At 40.3% G+C, this 25,848-nt stretch overlaps 1 protein-coding gene across 1 annotated transcript in view; it reads right to left on the reverse strand.

Annotated features, from left to right (window-relative positions):
* Positions 1–25,848, reverse strand: part of LOC109913909 (dynein axonemal heavy chain 11-like) — a 336,187-nt gene that overhangs the window by 191,812 nt on the left and 118,527 nt on the right. The window contains exons 34-40 of the mRNA XM_048614118.1: positions 22,408–22,510; positions 19,851–20,090; positions 16,111–16,272; positions 13,946–14,139; positions 9,924–10,086; positions 4,135–4,258; positions 976–1,118 (exon numbers count right to left, since the gene is read on the reverse strand). Of these exons, the coding sequence (XP_048470075.1) occupies positions 976–1,118; positions 4,135–4,258; positions 9,924–10,086; positions 13,946–14,139; positions 16,111–16,272; positions 19,851–20,090; positions 22,408–22,510 (1,129 nt within the window). The remainder of the gene's footprint in view (positions 1–975; positions 1,119–4,134; positions 4,259–9,923; positions 10,087–13,945; positions 14,140–16,110; positions 16,273–19,850; positions 20,091–22,407; positions 22,511–25,848) is intronic.

Here is a 25,848-nt window from a genome sequence, read left to right on the forward strand (position 1 = left end):
TAAAGGAAGCATTCAAACCAAATTTAAGAAATTTGCAGAGATTTTTCTGCACAGAAAAACATTTCAGAAGTTTATTTTTCCTGCTTTTAAATTTCCTTCTCCACAATAATTTCCCATCAATTCAAAGAATCAAATTATTCTGTATTTCTTAAGCTGCTCCTGGGTCTTTGTCATTGACTCTCAGATTGGCCACTAGGTGGTGTGTATGTTTGATGCAGACTCCAATCTGTCCTCTGTGGACAAGTTTACTGGATTCTTGTATGGCTGGATGGCTGGTTTGCAATGCAGAGTGACGCCAACAATGTGGGTTCAATTCTGGAACTGATTAAGGTTACCATGAAGGACTCTTTCTCAACCTCTCCCCCACCACCTGGAGGTACGGTGAATCGTAGTTTAAACCAATGCCAGTCATTTCTCTCTCTCTCTAATGCGCAGGCATCCCTGTGGTCTCATAGGACCAAGGCAACTTTATTTTTCTTCACTTGATTCTTTTAGCGTCACTATTAATAGCACTGCTGAGCTCAGGCACTCCATGAGAAATGAAACCCCTGCTCTTATGAGCTCTTGTCTATTGCTTTACCATTGCTTTTCACCTATATGCATTACCTTATTTTTAATTTCTACCTTAAGTTAGATATTTTTAGAAAAAAAAGCTGTATGTCTTGACTGATCAGTTTTGATTGTAAAATTATTTCAATTCCACCATAGGAGTTTTTTTTAAAATTGCCAAAAATATCATGCTTCTACTTTCCATTTGACGGATGGCAATAAGTTGTGCTAAAAGATTTTATAGACTCATTACTGCACTGAGACTGCAGCTAAACTGCAAGAGAACAAACTAGACAACTGAATGAGCAGTCAATTCTTCAATTTAAACTAGCAAAAAAACCCAAAAATTTCAAAACAACACTCAGTTTACAGTTTCAAAAATTCCAAGTTTCTTTAGAAAAGAAAAATTACTTGCAATGTAAATACCTTGAGCTGTTGCCTTGCTCTGCTCAAAAAGAACTTCCAGCAATCTTCTCTATTATCCATCAGTCCCAAGCTTCGGACTTCATTACGTATACCACCAATGATATTATCAACCTCTTCTTCACTGAACAGATCAGGAATTTCACCTGTTTAAGGTAAATCAGGATTTTGATTCTCAGAATTTGATTAAAACAATGGCAGTACAGGTAACACTTTTGCTGATTTTTTTGGGGATTTGGTGTTTGGATCTTTAAAGCAGTGATGTTATCTCACTAGTTTCAACAATAGACTTTACTACTCCTCAGATATTAATCTAAGCCTTCGTGACCATTACATTTCATTTATTTAAAGAAAGAAACCTGCAAAAAGACCATTTACTAAAAAGAACAATATGCTAATTAAAATTACATCTATCCATGATTTTGTTAATTCTCGGTGCTTCCAAAATGACTTTTAAAAATGCCCTCCAGCTCCCTTTATTCATATTCATTGCACAAGAAATAGTTTCATTACATTGTAACTCCACATATGAGGTCAGTCGCAGACAACAAAACTCCTGCTTGTTCACACAAAGCCACTTCAGCCTCATTGCTAAATCCATTTATCTGCACAGTACACTCGATGCAGCATGATCAGTACTGATTAGTAATAGCATATGGCATAGTATCATTAAGCATAATTTGTTAATAATTTTACCAATTCACCACACTGATTTGTAACTTGATGCAGACTGTGAGGATGGCAGCACAATGAGTTACAAAACAAGGCAGGAAAACCATTTCACTGAATTCCACTTTTAAATCAAAGAGTCATTACAAAACTCCAGATATAGGAACTTTAGACTGGGGTCTTTCTTCTATAAATGCTCACAAATAATTTGCTATTTATTGACTTAAAGGGATGGAAAACTATGAGTTGGCAGGTGAAGAACAGAAGGCCCAATAATAAAAATAATAGGCTGCATTTTACTGCCACACCCCTGTACAGCATATTTTCAGTGGGAATACACAGAAAATATGATGGTTGACTAGCCTGTCCCCTCCCTCCTATCTGGTTCTCAAAGTAAGGTCGGTTGGTAGATTGCAATTTTAAGAAAAGTATTTAGCAGGCAACTGATGTTGATTACAACTAATTGACACAAACCTAATGCTGCCCACATCACAATATATTGTTGGCATGGACAGATGCGATTTAAAAGGCCATTGTTTGAAATAGTTTTGTTGAGATGGTGGGAAGGCAGGGAGGGCACATCGGGAGCAACACTCCGAGATGATACCCTCACTTTGTGAATCGCTGTCTGGCCTTCAAAGCCTATCACACCAGCATCCCTGACCCCTCCCTTGAGCTCCCTGATTCCTTCCCGCTCTAAAACGCTGGCAAATATCTTTGTACGGGATACATTGCTCTTCTTTCTGTCCCAGCAATGCTCATTAAGAGTTCTGGCACTATTGAAGCCACTGGCCAATCAGATTGGGCAGCAGCTCAAGGGCTATGCTTTCCTCCCAGTGAGGGAGAGCGATCTAGTTGTCAGGTGGTCAAGGCCACAATATGCTATTGCTCCACAGCACCTCGTTATTTTCTTCAGCCGCTTTGGAATTGACTTTTACAAATGGCAGGGATGGGGACTGCTGTCAAACCAAAATCTGCACTGTTTGCTGCCTTTCTCCACTCAAAGTACACAGTCTAAAAGGAAATAATTCAAAATCAACAACATACATTTAGATAGTGTTCTTAACGTCATTGAAGGTTATTCATAAACGTGTGAGGGGAAATATTTAAGTTATGTGAAAACTTGTTCAATTGGAAGTTTTAGGAACTATATCTGAGGTTGAATGGCCTGAGGCTTTTTCTCACATTTGTGAAGTTACAGTAGGAAAGGCATTTTTCAGTGGGAGAAAAGACAAATGGTGGCACGGTGACTCAGTGGTTAGCACTGTTGCCTCACAGCGCCAGGGACCCGGGTTCAATTCCACCCTTGGGCGATTGTCTGTGTGGGGTTCGCACATTCTCCCCGTGTCTGCGTGGGTTTCCTCCAAGTGCTCCGGTTTCCTCCCACAGTCCAAAGATGTGCAGGCTAGGTGGTTTGGCCATGCTAAATTGCCCATAGTGTTTAGGGATGTGTGGGTTATAGGGGGATGGATTTGGGTGGTGCTCTGAGGGTCGGTGTGGACTTATTGGGCCAAAGGGTCTGTTTCCACACTGTAGTGATTCTAAAAAAGAAATGACAGGGCAGTCGATTATTTCTTACTTTGTTACACCCTTTTTTGACCCAGTTAAAGAGGTCAGGCAGCAAATCACCTCCAGTCCATCCTATTTTCAAGATATGATAAATTAGAACATATTTAATAAGATTTATAATTAAAGAAATGATGTCATTACTGGAACCCTTTTCTCAGTACTTATATAAAATTCTTCTGTGTTTTCTATATCAGGAACATCACAGAACATAGGTTGTTGTATTTTAAGAGTACAATTTTAACAAAAACGTACAACAGAAAACAAACATTTATTTCAGAGAAAAGCCTTAATTCTAAATGGCTGCAACTTTCTTAGGATAGAAGTGGTTACTCTCATCAGCTGAAATTCAATGGAAATATCACAGCTCTGTTCAGAATGATAAATCAAGGACAAAAAGCAAAAGAAATACAGACTTGCATTTATATAGTGCCTTTCATGGTCTCAGGATATTCCAAAGCATCCGTGGAATGCAACAGTAGAGGACAGTTACTATTGCAAAGATGGTAAATCAGGAATTAATGTTTAGATAGTGAAAGCTGAAGATTGTTGAATAAAGAGAAAGCAGACAAATAAACAGACCTACAGTTCTAAACTCTAGCAAAAGGGTGAATTAGAGAAGGTAATGCAGAGTGATCTTTAATTTCAATTCAGTGAGGATAAAGGGAGGACAAAGAGTGTTTCTTTAACTAACTATAAATCATTCACTCTTCACTGGCCTTTTCACAAAGTCACACTCATTTGTTTAGCAGTTTGAAATTGACTCAGTTCCCCACATTGTAAGATTAATAAACTTGCTGTTTTTCAAAGAGGTCCTGCATGAAGGTGTAGCAGCCTCACACCCACACTATCAGAAGTGGAGCATCACCTTGCAAAACCTGACTGTAGCTTGAAATGGAACTTGCACCACAATATTAGTTTCTTCACCTGATGCCAGCAAATCGTTGATCAGGACCAGGAAACGTTCATCTGGAACATGAGCATCTGTCAGGAGAAAGACTGTTGGCAGGTTTTTGGCTCCAGTCTTGATGTACAAATTAGCAAGATCAACCTAAACGGAACAGAAGGTGAAATGTTACAATGTTACTAAAAAAAGGAGTTACCCAATGCCACAATCCATAAGAGAAAGGCACAGCAGACTGCGATACCGAGAATTGAAAGTCAGTACATTGTGAAACAGAGCGGTAGGTCTAACCAATAGGGAGATGGATAACTGTGCAAGGAAGGCACATTAGGGTGACCTTCATTGCCCTCACCAGCTGGTGACAGAATCACTGAATGAGACCTGTGGCCACCTGCCTCTTCTCAGCTGCAGCCCAGTGTCACAAAGGGATAAAAACTGAAATTGCAACTTAGCCTTTCTTCACATATGAATTCAAAGTATACACAAGCTCTGAATTTCCATAGCATCAGCTTACAGAAAATTACAGAAAATTAAACATTAAGTTGCCTGACATGCACAGCAGATGGCTTGTATATGGATTCCTGGGAGTTAACACTTCCACCAGGAAAAGTGCGTGTACATGTGTGTGCACAGAGAAAAACAACAGGCAATATGGAGACAAAATAAAGAAAACTGTCTATATTTTATTTGAATACTAACTGCATGTGAAATAACGTTACAATCTAGAAACGTGCATTGCAGGAACCCGTGATGTACTTGAATGGTTCACAAGGTTAGGTCACATAGAATACAGGGAAAACTAGCCATTTGGATACAGAACTGACTCGAAGGTAGAAGACAGAGGATGGTGGTGGACGGTTGCTTTTTAGACTGGAGGCCTATGAACAGTGGTGTGCCAACAGGGTCGGTGAATTTGGATGTGAACATGGAAGGTATGGTTAGTAAGTTTGCAGATGACACCAAAATTGGAGGTGTAGCAGACAGCGAAGGTTACCTCAGAGTACAATGGGACCTTGATCAGATGGGCCAATGGGTCAAGGAGTGGCAGCTGGAGTTTAAATTAGATAAATGTGAGGTGCTGTATTTTGAAAAGGCAAATCAGGGCAGGACTTATACACTTAATGGTAAGGTCCTGGGGAGTGTTGCTGAAAGAAAAAAGAGACCTTGGAGTGCAGGTTCATAGTTCCTTGAAAGTGGAGCCACAGGTAGACAGGATAGTGAAGAAGGCGTTTGGTATGCTTTCCTTTATTGGTCAGTGCATTGACTATAGGAGTTGGGAGGTTATGTTGCGGCTGTACAGGACATTGGTTAGGCCACTTTTGGAATACTGCATGCAATTCTGGTCTCCCTACTATAGGAAGGATGTTGTGAAACTTGAATAGGTTCAGAAAAGATTTCCTAGGATGTTGCCAGGGTTGGAGGGTTTGAGCTATAGGGACAGGCTGAATAAGCTGGGGCAACATTTCCTGGAGAGTCGGAGGCTGAGGGTGATCTTATAGAGGTTTAAAAAATCATGAAGGACTTGGATAGAGTAAATAGTCAAGGTCTTTTCCCCAGGATGGGGGAGTCCAAAACTAGAGGGCATAGGTTTAAGGTGAGAGGGGAAAAATTCAAAAGGGACCTAAGGGGCAACTTATTCTTGCAGAGGGTAGTGCGTGTATGGAATGAGCTGCCAGAGGGAGTGGTGGAGGCCAGTACAATTACAACATTGGATGGATATATGAACAGGAAGGGTTTAGAGGGATATGGGCCAAATGCTGGCAAATGGGACTAAATTAATTTAGAATATCTGGTTGGCATGGATGAGCTGGACCGAAGGGTCTGTTTCAATGCTGTACAGCTTTATGACTCTGTAAAATATTAACCTGAGGGCCAGGCATCATCCATGAAGAGAGAGCAAGCTAATGTTTCAAGTCCAGATGACTCTTTATCAGAGCTCTGAAGGACAGTCATCAAGACTCAAAATGTTAGGTTGTTCTCTCTCCACGGATGCTGCTTGACCCATTGTGATTTCCAGCACTTTTTGTTTTCAGTACAGATTCTAGCATCTGCAGTAATTTGCTGTAGAGGTAGTACAGATTGTCCTAAGAGCCTAAGGAAAATAAATAGGCCGAATGGGACAGGTGGAAAAGAAACAGTAGGAAATTTGGAGGACATTCACAAATAATTTTTTTTGAAGTGCGCTGATGATGTTGGACATTACAATTAGTGCGGTTAAAACCACTTGCAGGAAAAGCCTCAAAATAATCTTCACAGATCTATTGGTTAACAATTGGAGAAGTATAACATTTGAAAAGTCATGGATTTAGGAAATGAAGATCCAACTGAACTTCCGGAAAACATTAATGCCACAAAGACAGTAGAAGTAGAGAGGTTGGGGGATTGGGGGAACTGTTTGCACTGGATTTTCAGAAAGCTTCTTTGTTGTGTGTGTGGGGTCTATCTCTATTTAATCTGCTCCTGGAGTCCAAGGACCTCTTTGAAAGAACTCTTTCTTCACACCTTACTAAATACATGTTCGCTTATGACTCTTGTTAGCACTTCAACCTATTGCTACTTCTCTTTACAAAACCAAGTGACACTGACATCAACACTGCATACTGATGAAACATTATTTCTGTGCAGCTCTTGTTTCAACTCTGCTGGTTGGTGTGTTTTTTTTCATCTCTGCTCGTCTCTGTGGATCCCTTATCCATTCTGCGTCCTGGACTATAGCTCTGGTAACTCTTGTGCTTTGTGTCTTGTTGGAAAATTTCTTGACTCAATTGTCTCTTTCCTCTTCTTTGTGCCGTTTCACTCTATTATGATTAATCCGAGTGATGTTTGGCTGTACGTTCTGAGACAGCGATGAGAGTTGTCTTCTCAATCTCCCATCCGTCAACAACTCTGATAATGATAATCTATTCTGTATTGCTGATGAGCTGTAACTAAATTTGTCATGCAAGATTTAAATCTCGGTTCTCGTTCAACAATGCCTCAATGTTTCGACTCTTCTGCTAGCTTCTCCACTTGCTTGAAGGTAGTGGGTGAACTTTTAATATGTATAACACTGGATTCCCATGCAATGTCTGAATCTACAATGTCCTGAATGCCATAAATGGAGGAGACTTTCCCTAAAGATTCAATCATCGGCTTTGCCATAATTTTGTGTAGATGGTTTACCTAATCCACCATGAGATGTTCTACGACAATCATGAAAATTTTGCCTTTGAATCAGAATAAAGCCATTTCAAAGTGCTCCCATAGTTCGGCGGAAAAGTGCCAATGGGATTTTTCTTCTTCTCTTTGCTATTCACCGCACACAAAATGCAATTATAGATAATTTTTTGTTTTGGGATTGTGACGCCTGCACAACCTTTGGAGGAAATGTGTTCCAAAGATTCACGACACTTTGAAGCTTTTCTTTCATCTATTTTAAATTGGCAATCCTTCACTTTCAAACCATGACCACTATTTCTAGATTTCCCACAACAAGAAATACTCTTTCCACAGCTGCCCTATCAGAAGACAACCCACTCATTCCAGGTGTTAGTTGAGCTTAGAAATTTTCTCTTCACTGCTCCCAATATATCTATGTCCTTACCTAAATAAAGACACAGTCCTCCAAATATTGTCTCATCGGTACCCTGTAAAACTGAAGCATAACCTCCCTTCTTCTGTATTCATTCCCCTCATGATAAATGATAATATTTCATTAGCTTTCCCAATTATTTGCATACTCACCTTTTGCAGTTCATACACTAGGTCACCCAGATCTCTCGTGTCTCTCACCATTTAAGTAGTATGCTTGTTTTTTATTCATCCTGCCAAAATGGACATTTTCACATTTTTCCTCATTATACTACATTTGTCACATATGTCCACTTGCTTAATCTATCTTACATCCTTTTGCAGCCTCCTTGTATCCACTTCACAACTTCCTTTCCTACACATCTTTGTGTCAATAGCACGTTTAACAACCATACCTTCAGTCCCATCATGCAAGACATTTCTATACATTGTAAACAGTTGACGCCCCAGCACCATTCCCTGTGATGTTGCTCATTACCTATCTATTGCTACTCTCTGTTTCCTATTAGTGAGCCAATCTTCTAGGCATGCCAATGTGCTCATTCAAAAAAGCTCAGTTGGGATAGCTTTAGACTGAAGATCAAAAGGTTAAATCTTGGTTTTAGCAGTGATTGCGGTTGTTAGGGGCTCTTGTGGTACAGTGATAATGTCCCTGCCTCTGGGCTAGGTGGCCAAGGTTCAAGTCCCACCCACTCCAGAGGTGTGTAATAACATCACTGAACAGGCTGATTAGAAAATATTTATTCATGCAAATATGTTACACTACAAGCTTTTATCTTCACAATAACCTTAGGTGTGACAGCTTATCAACTGCATTCTTGAAATCCAAGTGCTACGTAGCAGTTCCACTTTATTCACAGGATCTGCTGCTTCCTCAAAGAACTCCAAAAATCGTCATTTCACTGTAACTGTAATTTTCAAATTGTTGGGACTATGGGCTGACAAGTCCCTGGATCCTGATGGATTTCACCCCAGAGTCATAAAAGACGTAGCTAGTGAAATAGTTAATTGGTTGTTATAATTTTCTAAAACTCCTTACCTTCTGGGAACATACCAGTTTCTCCCTCACTCCCAGTTCATGATTTACTGTCAATCCTGGGATGTTAAATACCTATATGAGATGCTTCTTAGTACAATGCCTTTATTGCCTACTGTTTCCCTCTGCGTGCCCAACATCAGCAAATAGGGCACTTAAAAGTTTCTTGCTGTGAATGCTACATGCTGTAATGTACCTATTTTCTCTTCTTAGGGTCAAAAGCTGATTATCCTTCACAAGAAATGCCTCCATTTAATCAACACCCTTTATTGGTCAAAAGCAAAAAGTTTGAAAGGAAAACTGCCATAGTTTTTGGTTAAAACTAAATTACATGTATGTTGCTTTGCTATAAATCTAATAATGCTTACTAAACAGCTGAAAAGAATCATAGGAACAGGAGTGAGTCATTTATTACACCCTGTCAGTTCTATTACTTGAAAGAGTGTGGCTGATCTACAACCTACATCCAAAAATCCATCTTTGCCCAATCTTCTTTAAAAATTTTTAATAACAAATATTACCCCAAACATAGATTTAAAATTTATAATTGATTTGACATCTATTGTCTTTGCAGAAGAGAAGTTCAAAGTTCTGTCATGATTTCTTTATACAAGTGTTTCCTAATTTCGCTCTTGATTTTTTTTTATTATACCGTCTAAATTCCAGGGAATACAACCTTAGTATGTGTAATCTCTTTACGTAACATTCTGGTATCATTCTGATAAAACTATGCTTCACACCCTCATGCCAATATATTGTTCCTAAAGTGTGGCACCAAGAATTGCTGAGTGCTCCAGTTAAAATATTCAAAAAATTCCATCAGATTCATCAGCTGTGACCTACCCTTTAAAAATCCAATCAAGTTAAGTAACTATTTAACATGTCTGCCATATCCTTATCTGCACTGACAATATCATTATCAGGATTTATGGGGCCACATTGTTCCTGACCACATTGAATTTTTCTCGCTGTTGGTTTTGATGCCTCCACGGGTTCATTTGTCTACTCCCTTTTTATAAGTTCTTGCCATCTGTCGTGTGACTCCGTCATTCTTTGCATCTTTCTCACTTGCCAGGATCTATAGTAGCTTTTGTACTTACAAGGAGACAGGAAGATCAACTAAGGACATTAAACAGAAAATCGGCACAGAGCGAGTGGAGATCAGTACTTTTAATAACGCAGGACTGCAAATGACAAAATATTTACCTTCAAATCTGAGATCCCATAGCCTTTCTTCAGTGTGATTTGGAATATTTCTAGAGAACTAATGTAAGCAGCCAATCGAGATAAACTCTGCTTCCCACTGCCACCAACTCCCACCAGTACAGCATATCCTCGGTTGCTCTCCAATATTCGATTTATCCTACACCTGAGATAAAGAAGTGGAACATTTAAAATTAAATCTCATATGTATTTTCTGATACTTTCAAGTAAATTGTACAAGACTTACTCTAACTGATGACAGAACTAAGCTAATAATCTGTTAGCATGCTTTTCCCACAGCTGTCCAGGAGTAATTAAAGTCACAGAGTCATACACCACGGAAACAGACCCTTCAGTACCACTCTTCCATGCCGACCAGGTTTCCTAAACTAAAATAGTCTCATTTGCCTGCATTTGGCCCATTTCCCTCTACACCTTTCCTATCCACATTCCTGTCCAAATGTCTTTTAAGTGTTGTAATTCTACTTGCCTCTTCCACTTTCCCAGCAGCTTGTTCCATAAATGCACCACTCTCTGTGTCAAAATGTTGCCCCTGGGGTCTCTTTTAAATCTTTCCCTTCTCACCTCAAGTCTATGCCTCCTAGTATTGGAATCCCCTAACCTAGGGAGAAGACCTTGGCTATTCATACTATCCATGGCCCTCATGATTTTGTAAACTTCTGTAAGGTCATCCCTCAACCGCCTACGCTGCACGGGAAAAGAAAAACCCAGCCTGACCAGAGTCTCCCTATAACTCAAAATTCTGCCTCAGTAACATCCTTCTTGCACCCTTTCCAGTTTAATAACATTCTTCCTATTGCAGGGCAACCAGAATTGTACACAGTGCTCCAAATGTGGCCTGACCAATGTCTTGTACAGCATGATGTCACAACTCCTGTACTCAATGCTCTGACCAATGGAGGCAAGCATGCCAAATGCCTTTTTCACTACCTGTGATGCCACTTTCAACGAACTATGTACCTGCACCCCTGGGTCTCTCTGTTCGACAACACTACCCAGGGCCCTACCATTAACTGTGCAAGACCTGCCAATTAGTGTGGAAAGTACCAGCAGCGAGCTCCGTCATGAATCAAATTTCTGGGCCTAAACTTTCTCAACACCCAAATAGAGTGAAGGCTATAAAAAGTAGGGACAAGAATAGCTGCAGCTATAAAGATCAGGACATCGGGTACACCCAAGTCATGAGAGCAGCTGCAGAAATATTGGTCATAATTTTCCGAATTACCTAAATTCTAAAGTGGTCCCAACAATCAGAAGCTAGCAAATAATAACACCGCTATTGACAAAAGGATGGAGACAGAAAACAAGAAACTACAGGCCAGTTAGTCTGACATCAATCATTGGTAAATATTGGAATCTGTTATTAAGGAAGTTTTTACAATGCATTTAAAACATATGACTATATGAAGTTAACATTATTTTTAAGAAATTCATTAGAGCCTTTTTGAGGACATAAATGTAAGGATAAAGGAGAACTAGGGAATATAGAATACTTGGGATTCCAAAGGGCATTTAATAAGGTGCCATGCAAAACAATTGTGCAGGGCATGGGCTCGTGGGGCTGCAGTAATATATTAGCATGGATGAAGGATTGGTTAATGTACAGGAAGCAAAGAATAGAGATAAATGGGGCATTTTCAAGTTGGAAGGCTGTAACCAGTGGAGTGTCACAAGTATCAGTGATGGGGCCTCATCTGTTTCAATGACTTAGGCAAACAGATCAAGAGTAATGTATCTAAATTTGCTGATGATACAAAGATGGCGGGAAATTTAAAGGGAGGTGATGGCCTAATGGTATTATTGCTGATTAATCCAGAGACCCAAATCATGTGCTGGGCACCTGGGTTCACATCCCACCATTGGACATGGTGGAATTTGAATTCAATAAACAAGTCTGGAATTATTTGTCTAATGATCACCACGAATCCATTATTGAATGTTGAAAAAACTCATCTGGTTCACTAATGTCCTTTAGGGAAGGAAATCTGTTATCCTTACCTGGTCTGGCCTACATGTGATTCCAGACCCACAGCAATGTGGCTGATTCTTAACTGCCCTCTAGGCAAGTAGGGTTGAACAATGATTGCTAGCCTGGCCAGTGATGCCCTCATCCCACAAATACATTTTTAAAAATCATTAACAGGATACAAGGAGGCTGCAAAGCACAACTGACCAATTAACTGAGTGGTTAACAATGTGACAGATTGAATTAGCTTTGTTGTCATATGTACTCGATGAGTACAGTGGAAACTTTACAAGTCGCCACTTATGGTGCCATCCTTGGTCAAGATTCTCCAGTACAGGTTCTTAGGAAAAATTAGAAATATAAAGAAATAAAAAGTCCAGCATTATAGATTGTAGGAATAAATTAGAAAAGAGAGAAATAAAACATTCTGAACAAAATTCCTTCCAACCCAGTCCACGCTGGCATGTAGCATCCGGTCCACGTCCGGTCTTGACTCCAGACTGTGTCTGACTTCAACACGAGGCTCCTCAGGTTAGGTGTTCACTCTGGAAACACCCCAAGGCTGGAAGTCCTCACTGAGGCCATGCTGGGCTGAAAGACCACCATGCCGGTCTGAGAGACCACCACCACTCTGGACCGAGAGACTGTCACGCTGGACTGAGAGGACGCCTCACTGGGCTGACAGGATGCCTTGCCAAGTCCACGCTGAGACCGACAGTCCAAGTCCACACTGAGGGCGAGAGTTTAAGATGTCGCCGAGATGAAAGAAGAACAAGAAACACAAAAGAAAAAAAAAGGAAAAAAAAATGGACGGAGCGGATGAACTCCGGCTGAAGCGTCCTACTCTACCGCCATCTTGTGTGATAATGATGAGGTACAATACGAGAAAGTTTGAAGTTACTCACACTGTTATTAAGAATAAATAAATGATATATTGTTTTAAAAGGCACAGTGTGCTGATGTTCAGAAGGACTTGGTGTACAGGAAATCAGAAGGCAGGTACCAAAAGCAATTCCTTAGGAAAACAGTACCGTTAAAGACATTATAAAATAATGCTAGAATTTAACTGTGTATGGAAAATCAAATGCTACAGTATCAGAACTGTACTGGTGACAGCTGAAATTGACTGTAATTGAGAAAAGCTATGGCCTTTTTTGCTCTTCTTTAATGAATTAGATAACGTCCTGTAAATATCTTCGAGCTGTTTAGCAATGATTGGAATGTCACAGTTTCATTACAGTTAATAATGTAAAGCAGAATCTGGAGCGAAGAAACAAGAATGGTTATGAGGAATGATGACGTAGAAATAGCAGACAGTGAGAGATGTCTCTTATTATTGCATTTGACACGGAGATGATGAGGGAGGAGTTGGGATTCCTACATAGTACTAGAGAAACAGTGGTTCAGCAGTGCATCAACTAAAGGACTTCAGTAGCTGACAACAGAATTTCTGATTAGCTACCGTTAATACTCTTCTACATTTTAGCCACAACCATTTCAACAATAAAATTAGCAGTCAACAGGGTGATCAACTGTCCCATGGATTAAGGGATTATCCTTTATCTTGATTGCTTGCTCACAACCTCTGTCCCAGATTTATAATGTGGAGGTGCTGGTTTTGGACTGGGATGGACAAAGTCAGAAATCACACAACACCAAGTGATTGTCCTGTTGGACTATCACCTGGTGTCGCGTGATTTCCGACTTTGTCCAGATTTATAAGACAGTTTATGGGAGACTAAGCCTGAGAAACTCAGTTGAGCGATTCGGACGGGACTTCAAGGCTGTTAGTCAGCCAATGGTGAGATGATAATGTTGAGACTCCATAAGTTCTGCTTGCTTAAACAAAGCCCACCCTCATCTTGATTCCACTCTTGAATTATCCTTCATTTTATTTCAGAAGACCCTGACAGTTAGCAACTTGTGTCCGGTAGTGTAGTAACTTGGGACATGAAGTTGCTGATTCCCTGTGATCGGTAAGAGTGAATGATGAGTTTAAAAAAAAACAATTTTAAACGACGCTTTAATATATACTTACACATGTTGCATAGCATCTTCAAATAAAACTAGGTTCATCACAGCATTAAGGTCATTATAGTTGTCAAGAGCGTCAGTCAGTATTTTCTTCAGGACATGCCAATCTTTTACACGCATGTAACGGGGATCACCAATTCCATGAGCAAAATGGCAATAAATCAATGGTTTGTGCAGTAAAATATTATCACCAATACCCTGAAATATACCAAAAAAAGAAAATTCTCCACTTAGAACTAATTTGAATTAGGGAATATTTGAACAAAATTAAGCACAACTTTTTTTACATTTCTTTTCAATTCTGGAAATTTCAACATTCAATAAAAGATCTTTAAATTGCTGACTTCAAAACAACCAACGTATGTAAGACCGCAGTAACCGCAATCGTGGATGATCTTTTGGCACATCATGATCTCTAGATGTTTGTTATGCTGTTGCAGTACAGTATCCTAATTTTGTTGTGCATGGGTAATGAATCCTGAAAGAATTCCCTACTCCAAGAAAACCAAGAACAAGTTTCACGTGTCTTAAGTTCAAACAATATGGACAAGTCATTACATTCATAACTGAAACTGAGACTCGCTGGAAATATTCAGCATGTTTACAGCACCTGTGGAAAGAGAACCAGATTATAGGGTGGCCCTCTGTCTAATCTGTGAGATGGTACAGGTTTTAGTTATTGCAGATAAAGGGGAGAAGAGGAATGGGCACAAGACAAGGTGTAGTAACATGGAACCAGGAGTGATTAAACAACTAAAGCGAACAAGACCTGTTAAGGGGCAAGTAAAGAAACAAAAGATGTGCCTAGAAAACATGTAAAATTGAATGCAGAAGCATCACCAACAGTTCCCATCCAAAAAGGGCAGATGATGATCTGATATTTTGAATATGTTGAGCCTAGAGCTGTGAAGTGGCAAGTTGGAAGATGATGTTCCTCAAGCTTACTTTGAGTTTCATTGAAGCACTGTAGGAGGCTGGAGATAGAAAGGTCAGAGTGGGAGCACACCAAAAAATTAAAATGTTAAGTGACCAGAAGCTCAGGGTCAAGCTTGCACAGTAAATAAATGCATAGCACAAGACAATCACCCAAACTGCATTTAGTTTCACTATGAACAGGAGATTGTATCATGAGCATTGAAAACAGTATATTAAATTGAAGGAAGCACAAGTGAACTGTTCTTAGATTTAGGAGAGTTGACAGTGTCTTATATGGTGGGGACAGGCAATATAAAAAGGAACAAAATCAAAAGTTGCTGGAAAAGCTCAGCAGGTCTGGCAGCATCTGTGAAGAAAAAAATCAGAGTTAATGTTTTGGGTCCGGTAACCCTTTCTCAGAATATAAAAAGGAATGTTTTGCACCACCTATGATTATATGGAATGGTTCTGTGGAAGTGAAGGGGGTTTCGGCATAATTGAGAAATGGACCAGAGTGTCACACGGGCATTTTCTCTTTCAGAATGCTTAAAGAGAAGCGTTAGCAAAATTGTACCTTGAAAGCAGAATAACAATGGAGGTGATAAAATTTAGAGAAGATGAAATGCAGAGTGCGGTAGGATGGAATCTATTTCTGGGGTAGGATGAAGAAGGCGTGAAAGAAATGCAGGTTAAAGAGAAAGGAAGACTGGTACAGAAGATTGCATTGTCAGAACTGATACAATAGAAATTAAGAAACTGAAAGTGAGTCCTCAGAGAACCTGAACTGTGATTAAATGTAGTCAAGATAGTTATAGGAACCAGTGACTAATAATGAATGTGGTTTGATAGCTAGAGAAGGTCAAAGGGAAATTTAATAGACTTATTCAAGGTCATGAAAGGTTTGATATGGTAAGGAAAATTTATTTTTAGTGACAGGAAAGCCAGTTACTAAAGTTCACAGATTTAAAATAGCCAATAAGAGAACTAGACCTTACTAAACCATGTTTTTAAAACAGAACATATTTGTTCTAATTTAGAATGTATTGCCTGCCTGAAAGGGTGGTGGGAAAGAGTTTTCAGTACAGTTCAAAAGGAATTTGCTAAATGTTTGAAATCCAAAGCATTTCTGGGCTATAGGAAACAGTTAGGTGAGTGGGATGAATTGGATTGCTGTTTCAAAGAGCCAGCACAAGTACAGCAGATCCAGTGTCTTTGTTGAGCGCTGTGTTTTGTGAATCTATGAAGAACAGTTACCTCAAAGAATTTTTTGGCAGTTTCCAGCAGAATTTTTTGGAAGAGTTCAGAATCTTTTGGTTGTACTAGCTTGTCCTCATAGACACGGGATGATTCATGAAGCCAGAGAGACACCAAATCCACTGGTTTCTTTAAACAATCAGGAAGTGCGAAGAGTATGCCCTGAAAAGAAACAAATAGTTATTTGGAAAATTTTAGCTATGAAATCCAACAAGTTTATGTAAACAGTTGGATTCAATATAAAGTATACCTCTAAAAGGAGGGATATTAGCCATTAAAGTTTCCCAAGACACAAGTAACAAAAATATTATGTAGCTCACTTGTCAAAAGGAACCAACATTGGTTTGGTTGCTTCCATAAGGCAAGTGTTGTGGCAGGGTTGGAACAAGCTCAAGCACAGTCGGCCACTGTAGCATCTTTGGAGATGGGCTAGGACTCTTGGTTCTCCTGCTACAGGAGAGTAAATACATTTGAAACAAAAATCAACTCAAATTTAGCAGATAGCCATGGGCACACATAAAGAATCTTGAGTGTGATGCAGCCCAATACCCACCTTAGACTTTGACATGGGATGTATATATAACAGGTCTCACCAATTTAGCAGTGGGATCAAAACCTTCAAAAAAAGGTAAGTGGAGAACAAGTTTCAGCTCCATGCCTTTGGCTCCTACTAATTTTTTACTTCATGTGCAAAAAAAATGCAAATATTCTCAAGTCTTTATTCATGTATAACAAGACTGTACTAATTTTCAAATTCAAGAAACTATAGCACCTTACCATACCTTTGAAACATCCCAAAGGGTTTCATGTACAACACATTGTTTGAAAATGCAATCCATTTTGCAAAGAAGAAAGCTCCATAAAAAAAACAGGAATAATGAATAGTAAAACGGATAAAAAATTACTATGATGCTAGAAATGTAAGAAGCCTGCAAATTCAGGAACATCTGCAGCATAGTCCAGGCTGCTGCATGATTACGGTACAGTAACATTGACACTCTGTTACTAATCACCCCATACAGGATGATTTCTGCTCAGTGGAAAAGCAGCAAAGGAACAGAAGTCAGGTAATTTTGACATTGTGTGGCAAAAGAGGACATGGTAAAGTGACTCAGGCATTGCTGAGGTGATGGAATCACTTGACTGCATTGGGTTTGGTGTTGGCTGGTTGTGAGGAAATAGGGAAAATCAGCCCATCATAGAGTCATACCACACAGAAACTGACCCTTCGGTCCAACTCATCCACGTCGACCAGACATCCCAATATGACCTACTCCCATTTGCCAGCATTTGGCCTATATCCCTCTAAAGCTTTCCTATTCGTTTACCCATCCAGATAACTTTTAAGTGATGTAATTGTATCTACCTCCACCAGTGGCAGCTTGTTCCATCCACGCAGCACCCTCAGCGTGAAAAAGTTACACATCAGGTCCTATTTAAATCTTTCCCCTCTCACCTTAAGCCTATGCCCTCTAGTTTTGGACATACCCACCCTAGGAAAAAGACCTTAGCTATCCACACTATCCATGCCCCACATGACCATGAATCCATTATCAATTGTTGGAAAAACCCACCTGGTTCACTAATGTCCTTTAGGGAAGGAAACTGCCATCCTTACCTGCTCTGGCCTACATGTGACTCCAGATCCACAGCAATGTGGTTGACTCTGAACTGCCTTCTGGGCAATTAGGAACGGACAATAAATGCTGCCTAGCTAGCGACATCCTCATCCCGTTAATGAATAAAGGAAGGTCACTCCTCAGCTTCCAATACTCTAATGAAAAATGCCTCAGCCTATTCATCCTCTTCCTACAACTTAAACCCTCCAGTCCTGGTAACATTCTTGTGATTCTTTTCTGCACACTTCCAAGTTTAACAACATAATTCCTATAGAAGGATAACCAGAGTTTAATGCAGTATTCCAAAAGTGGCATCACAAATGTCCTGTACAGCCTCAACATGACCTCCCAACTCCTAAACTCAATGTTCTGACTAATGAAGGCAAGGATGCCCAAATGCCTCCTTCACCACCCTTGCTACCTGTGACTCTACTTTCAAGGTCATAAGCACCTGCATCCCTAGGTCTCTTTGTTTGGCAACATTTCCCAGGGCCCAACAATTAACTGTATAAGTCCTGCCCTGATTTGTCTTACCAAAATGGAACACCTCACTTTTATCTATATTAAACTCCATCTGCCACTCCTCAGCCTCTTGACCTGTCTGATCAAGGTCCCATTGTACTCTGAGATAATCTTCTTCACTATCCACGGCTACACTTATATGGGTGTCACCTACAAACTTAGTAACTATATCTCCTATGTTCACATCCAAATCATTTATATAAATGACGAAAAGCAGTGGACCCAACACTGATCCCTGTGGCACACTGCTGGTCACAGGCCTCCAGTCTGAAAAACAACCCTCAACCACCACCCTCTGTCTTCTACCTTCAAGCGAATTTTGTATTCAACTGTTTAGCTCTCACTGGATTCCATGTGATCCAACCTTGCTAACCAGTCTACCATGTGGAACCTTGTCAAAAACCTTGCAGAAGTACAAAGAGACAAGGTCTATCGCTCTGCCTTCATCAATTGTCTTGTCACCTCTTAAAAAAGCTCAATCATGTTTGTGAGACACAATTTCCCACGCACAAAGCCAGAGGGCGATGTGTGAAAGGAGGCACTGAGTCTGCTTAAAAGATGTCAATGACTGACCATCTCTTGAGAGTTGGCTGACCAACCTTTATTAAGTTCTGAGGTGGGTTAGCTAGCAGTGCGTTGGAGTCTGTTTGAGTTGTTAAGTTTTAACTGTTTTAAGTTTCAACTCTACTGCCCCAATTGCCCATCCTTGGCTTCTATATTTTCAACTTCTATTGTGTGATTTGCATAAATAGCATACAAGATGTGGAAGAACGAACCAAGATGACAACAAAAAAAATCAGAAAAATGTACTCTAAATAAAGGACATAGTTTGTCCAACAAACAGCACACTATTGCATCTGTGTTGTATACCACAGCATAGGAAGATTGGATATCACTCAGTTCTCTCCCACAAAAAGTTTCTACTTCTCCATATTGCAGTCAGTGAAAAAACTGCTTTACAAATGCTGGACTCTCTAGATTTTAACATTAAAACCAAAAGAACTGTGGATGCTGTGATTCTGACAAAAATAGAAATTGAGGAATAGAGAACTGAGGAAGGGTCACTTGACCAGAAGGGTTAACTCTGTTTTCTTTCCGCAGATGCTGCCAGACCTGCTGAGTTTTTCCAGCAATTTCTATTTTTGTCTCTAGATTTTAATATGTCTGCTTTAATTGAACGTAGAATTGGAAATTTTTTATTCATCCCAGCTTGAAGACAGGCCTGTGAGACCTGGTTGCCATGGGGCTGAAATTCAAACAGGACCATACTGAAATCAAGTAAAAATTTGTGCACCTTGACATAGTGACTCAGAATAAAAGATTAATTCCATTAATATGCAGACAGACAAGGCAGGCATTGCCAAACGGAAATAAAATCCTTGTACAAATTTGTATACTATTTGAAAAGAAATGAACAGAACAGACAGGACTTTTCGAGATTGAGCATCTGCAAATCTTCCATGGCAGGCCGCTATCAAAAACTGAATCTGGAAGAATCTGGCTGAGTGCAAAAACTTTTGAAGTCACCATTGACTGCTCGTCTCTAAAAAGAAATCAGATAAAATAAGTTGGTGTCGTGCTATGTGTAACTTTACTCACCTGAAAAATATTAGAGAGATCACGAAGGTTAAAAATGTAGTGGAATTTAATGGCTGTTGGCAAGAACATGTGAGTAATTTTTTGTTGAAGCCAGACAGCTGCTTGGACCACAACCGGAGTGGTCTTTATTACCGATGCTGCAAAATTTAGATGCTGAAAATGGAAACTTAGAATTTTGCTGAAGATCATTTCCATGGAATCGACTGAAGGAAAATTCACTGCAAACACTGTAAAATGTCTCTAGAAAGGGGGAGAAATGAAAAAAAAAGTCAATTTGGTAATAAATCAAAAAAAGCACACCTTGCATTAAAGGTTTCGATCATACAAGAACTGACTATCATAGCAGAGACTTCACATCAGTTCTAATTCCGTCAACAACTTAGAAAAGAATTTGAAAACTCAAATAAAAACAGTGCTAAGGATTCTGGGCTTCCAATATCCATGGACCTTGTATGCACTTTCACACAAAGTTGGGTGCATTGAGTCTTGGTTCCAGCAGCAAGTAGCTGATGAGCTTGGCTTGGGATGGAACCTGTTACTAATAAGATGAAGCATGGACTGGAGAAGAAACTCCTTTTAGAGTTGCTGTCATTCCAGCCTGAGATCTGTAGACATCTAGAATGGCAAGGGATACTGGGACTCATCTGGTCATTAAGGTTGCATACCCTAAGATAGGAGGTGGTAGTGAAACTAGATCAGACACTTTAACAACAGTGCTACAAAACTCCTTCAATATCTTCTGGGGCTGGATCGTGGATAGCTTTCCACTTCTTTTTCCTCCCCAGCAGTCTTCTATGGCAGGTACTTGAAATGTGAGTTTCATGTGTGGATGCCACTGAGAATGGGATGATTTGGAAACCTCCCCCAGGCTACGTCAGGCTCAACAGTGAACATTCCGAAAGGGTTGATCTCAGACTGGATGAAACGTACTATATTTTTGTCTTGTAAAAATCCATCTCCAGACTTCAGAAAGCTAAGAATACATCACTTCAAATATGCAATACTACACAAGTAACTTATAAATTTGCAAGTCCAGTGTAGACCTTCGCCTGATGTCAGTGCACACTGTGAAATGATCCATTAGTCTCTTTCACAATTATTCAACTATTAACTTTGATGGATATAAAATCGTGGTGCAAATATATACGTAAATTGCTGTAAAGTTATTTCACAAAGGAAGTTTAATTGTAATGCTATAACCTTTTTTCTCTATTTGTTTAATGCCTTAGAAAGTTTATTTACCACACTTATGAGTTGAATTACTGAGAAATCAAGCTATCAAATAGGTTTTGAAACAAAACTTCTCATTAGCTGTTGTATAAGTCACAACATTTGATTGATAACATTGTTGAAATCATTTATGTCCTTGGCTGTAATATGCCTATTAGCACATTTATTTTTATTGCATCATGACGTTTGCTTCTTTACAATTTTGGCTTTGAGAAATTTTATTGAATCAATTGCAAGACTGACAAAGAAATCTGCAGGTTTGACACATCATGTGATGGACAAAGAGAAAACATGGAATCGTACAAATTTTATATTCAAATAGTTGTTTCACTGAAAAAACAATTCAAGTTGGTTAGGCCTTTCCAGGCAAATGTCCTACACAAAATATACTAAACGTGATTCAAATAAACCCATTTAAAATTATTTATTATGAGATAACAAGGTGTAGAGCTGGATGAACACAGCAGGCCAAGCAGCATCAGAGGAGCAGGAACTCTCGGTTCGCACGAAACAACTGCATCTCCCAGTCGCGAACATTTCAACTCCCCCCCCCATTCCTCAGACGACATGTCCATCCTGGGCCTCCTGCAGTGCCACAATGACGCCACCCGAAGGTTGCAGAACAGCACCTCATATTCCGCTTGGGAACCCTGCAGCCCAATGGTATCAATGTGGACTTCAAAATCTCCCCTCCCGCTACCGCATCCCAAAATCAGCCCAGCTTGTCCCCGCCTCCCTAACCTGTCCTTCCTCCCACCTACCCCCTCCTCCCACCTCAAGCCCCACCCCCATTTCCTCCCTACTAACCTCATCCCGCCCCCTTGACCTGTCTGTCCTCCCTGGACTGACCTATCTCCTCCCTAACTCCCCACCTACATTCACCTTTACTGGCTCCATCCCCGCCTCTTTGACCTGTCGGTCTCCTCTCCATCTATCTTCTCCTCTGTCCATCTTCTATCCGCCTCCTCCTCTCTCCCTATTTATTTCAGAACCCCTTTCCCCTCCACCTGAAGAAGGGTCTAGGCCTCAAACGTCAGCTTTCCTGCTCCTCTGATGCTGCTTAGCCTGCTGTGTTCATCCAGCTCTACACCTTGTTATCTCAGATTCTCCAGCATCTGCAGTTCCTACTATCTCTGAAATTATTTGTTTACCAGTTTAGATAATTAGCAGATTTCAGTTGTTGGCAGAACCTTGGACTGGAGAATGAGAACCAATAATCCCGGAATTTTTATTTCTAACACCGAACTGAAGGACTAAAATATGCACTTGAACAGAATTATCTGCCCTTTTTGTCACCCTTTAATATCTAGTTTGTAGATCATTTTACCTGAAGTCGAGGATTAATGGTGAAGCTTCCTGCGGTTGGATTCATGCAGCTGATAAACTGACAGTTGTGAATTTCCTTCAGTGTTAACTTCTGACGATCATACCTGATCATTGTTCAATATGAAGAATTCAGAACAGAGACAAGAACTTGAACAAATGTATCCAAGTTATTAAAAATATGAATTAAAAAGGGAAAAAAACAGTAACTGGAATATTCTTAGGTTAAATTGATCTTGGGGAGTGATGCAAAATGAGTGGCAACTAATCAGTATCCCATTGTGCATCTTACATAAATGCTTTCTCCATTATGAAAACGTGTTATCAACATACTCTGAATTCACCACCCCTCACATTTAGCATTTCATAACAGTTGAACCACATAGAAGTTACTATACAGTACTATTAGAAAATAGGGAAATAAAATCACATTCTGAACACACTGTCTGTGGTTTGCTAAGTAATTATGGGGTGTTACAATGGGCTCTTTAACTTTAAAAATGCAGCTGTGATTGAAGACTAAAATAATCAACCTCAATACTAGTGATGTATTGTTTCCACCATATACAATTAATCCATATTACAAGACATCTTCAACTCAATATCTGCTCATACATGCTTATTTTTTTCTTATACTTTTCTGCTGTTTTCTGGAATATTCATCAATTTTCTACGCCTAAATTCTTATTTATATGCAAGTAAAACACTTGCAAGTGTCCAAGGTCCATTCTTAGGCACATGAATAACTATGCAAAGATCTGAGGTGTGAACACCACTATAATTATATTGCCAAGGTAATTCAACAATTATGACTTGCATTCAGACATGACTTACAAATGCATTTTCTTCTTTCTTTCTTTCTAATTAGGAGACGTGAAAGAACCTCCCCACCTCCCCACCTCCACAAGGAATAAACAAAATATAGTTTTCTGTTGTTTACATGCTGAACTGAACAGTACTTTAAACGTTCAATCCGTTAACAAAATGAACCTTCTGAAAAGTGAGGAACTTCTTAAACTTGGAAAATGTAATCATTTGTTGTATCTCTTAGTTTCAAATGATTATATGTGAATTTTATAACAAACCAACATGTAAAATCAAATTAAGAAGGCAGTTCTTTTATGAGAGAACCAGTGCAACTTACTACTAATGTCACTGAAATCTTCAAATAAACAAGTAACTAAATAAAACAAACTTCAGATTGGTTAAATATACCAGAGAGAACCATAACACAAATTGCAGGTACATACCTAGCAACACCCCGACAGCCCCCACCACCACCTCTTCAACACCAACCACCAACCTGCCCACCCGTGGATAAAGTACACTCCAAATCAGAAAAATCTTATAAAAGATGATTACTCAATCCACCAAGCATTAACCCACCTTAACTATTATTTTTGTCTTTAACAATTTTAACAATGTTTCAATGGTCATGTCTTCTTTGAACTTTCCTCTCATTTTCCTTCTAATCGGTAAACATGTTATTTTACTTTCTCTTCAATCCTGTCTGCATTCCCTTGTATTGAAATCATAGTACATCATATATTCTCTTATTCCTACTCATTCACTATCAGAACACTCACTTCTCAATCGCTCAAAGCATAAATTTGATTATGGTCTGTTTTACTTAATCTTCTATTCTAATTTCCACTCTTGTTAATTTGGGACATTTACATGAGTTTCACTTTACTTAAATAAAAGCTCTTAAACATTTACTGTGACAAAATGCCAGAATTCAGAGATGTAGGGCTGAAATGTACTTATTTGTTGATAAGTGCAAGTTGTGTCCTGTTTGGTAGAGGGTATCTTGTCATGGAATATCTTACCAAACTTGCCACATTAATGCCATTCCCGCCCCTATGGTCTGAATTTTTATCCCATTTTACTATGGTCCTGGATGAACTTGTCACTCAGTGACTCAATTGCTGAAAGACCAGTATCCCTTGCATCATGCCATCTTTGAAAACCCATTGTTCATCTGGAGGAGCACTAGCATCTAGCAGCTGCCCAACTTGGTTTGTGCCACTATGAGAAGAGACGGCTGCGAAGGGGCATTTGGCACTATTTTTCTCTAACTGGAATCTGGAAGTCTTGATGGATGGTATAGTCCAGAGGAGAGGAGTCCTCCTCCCAGAGAACCAGCAGATGATGCCAGCCTGGTTGGAGATGGCACCTCTGGTCAGTGCTGCCTTGAGGGTGTAGAGGACTGGCCTGTGGTGCAGAAAAAAGATCAATGACCTTCTCTGCTCCACCAGGGTAAGTGCCACACTCTTCTCTCAGCTACCCCACACTCTATTTCTGCCGCTGCACCCAACATCCACCAAGGCTAATCCTCCATGCCCTCAGTCTGCCTCCTCATTCCCTCAAAACACCATGATCCTTCCCCCACATGCATTAGCCTCAACATTTGTGCCAGCTACTTGCATCTTACTCATTCAGCTCCTTTCTGTCACTGCAGATGAAGACATCCCATAACAGGGTGGAGAGAGGCCAGACAGGTGGGGGCACCTGCTAATTGTGTCCTCCACCCCTGCTAAGGTCAGAATCCTTGCCTCGCACAAGAAAACTGGGATGGCTCCAGCAGGGATGCAAATTCATCCATGTGCTGTCAACTGAGAAAGTATCATTTGATTGGAGGCTGGTGAGCACTACACAGGGACGGCTCTGTAGATGGGGTGAGGGATGAATGCCCCTGGTCACTGGCAGATAACTGCTGGACACCAGGCACTTGTTGTGTTCCCAGTAAGGGAGGACTTTGTGGTCTTGGCAATGAGGGGCTTTGTCGACATGCACAAGGAGAAGTAGGAGCTGCAGCAGGAATATGGGACACAATGGCCCTAAATGTCCAAAAGCTGTAGCATGCAGTGAATCATATGATTGTCTGTCTGCACAGACAGCTTGGAGGCTGCCATGGAGAGACAGATCCAGTTCCTTGTGGGGTGGGGGTACACTGGAGACATGCTCAGACTCACACTCCATTGTCTCAGCCATTGGTCCTCAAGAGTTGAGGCACAGTGACAGTGGAGAGGGGATCCTTGATTCCAGCCCAGGTGTCCCCTCCTCGTAAGCAAAGGGCAGTGCCAGGAGGCACCCAGCTGGAGGAGGAATGATACACATTGGGCCCTCTGCACTTTCCCCTCGGGATACTGCAGAGATGGTCATGTTCTCCACCTCCACTCTACCTGTTCTCCTCCAACCCTTGGATGCTTATGCCGAGGAAAGTCTACTTGTTTTTGGCAAGAGGTCAGTCGGCCATCTAGACAAAAAAAGTCCCAAGCTCACCCCACCAAAGCTCCAAGGCCAACAGGCTCCCCTAGTGAGCAGGCTGTCTCCACCCAGCTGTGGACTTGGGAAGCTACTCAGTCACAGCAGGAGAGAGGGGAAAACAGACTGAGGGTGCGTCAGCGACACAAGTGAACTGTTCTGCAAATAGTTTGCAAAT

The sequence above is a fragment of the Rhincodon typus genome, chromosome 2, assembly GCF_021869965.1.
Source record: "Rhincodon typus isolate 14 chromosome 2, sRhiTyp1.1, whole genome shotgun sequence".
Classification (NCBI taxonomy): domain Eukaryota; kingdom Metazoa; phylum Chordata; class Chondrichthyes; order Orectolobiformes; family Rhincodontidae; genus Rhincodon; species Rhincodon typus.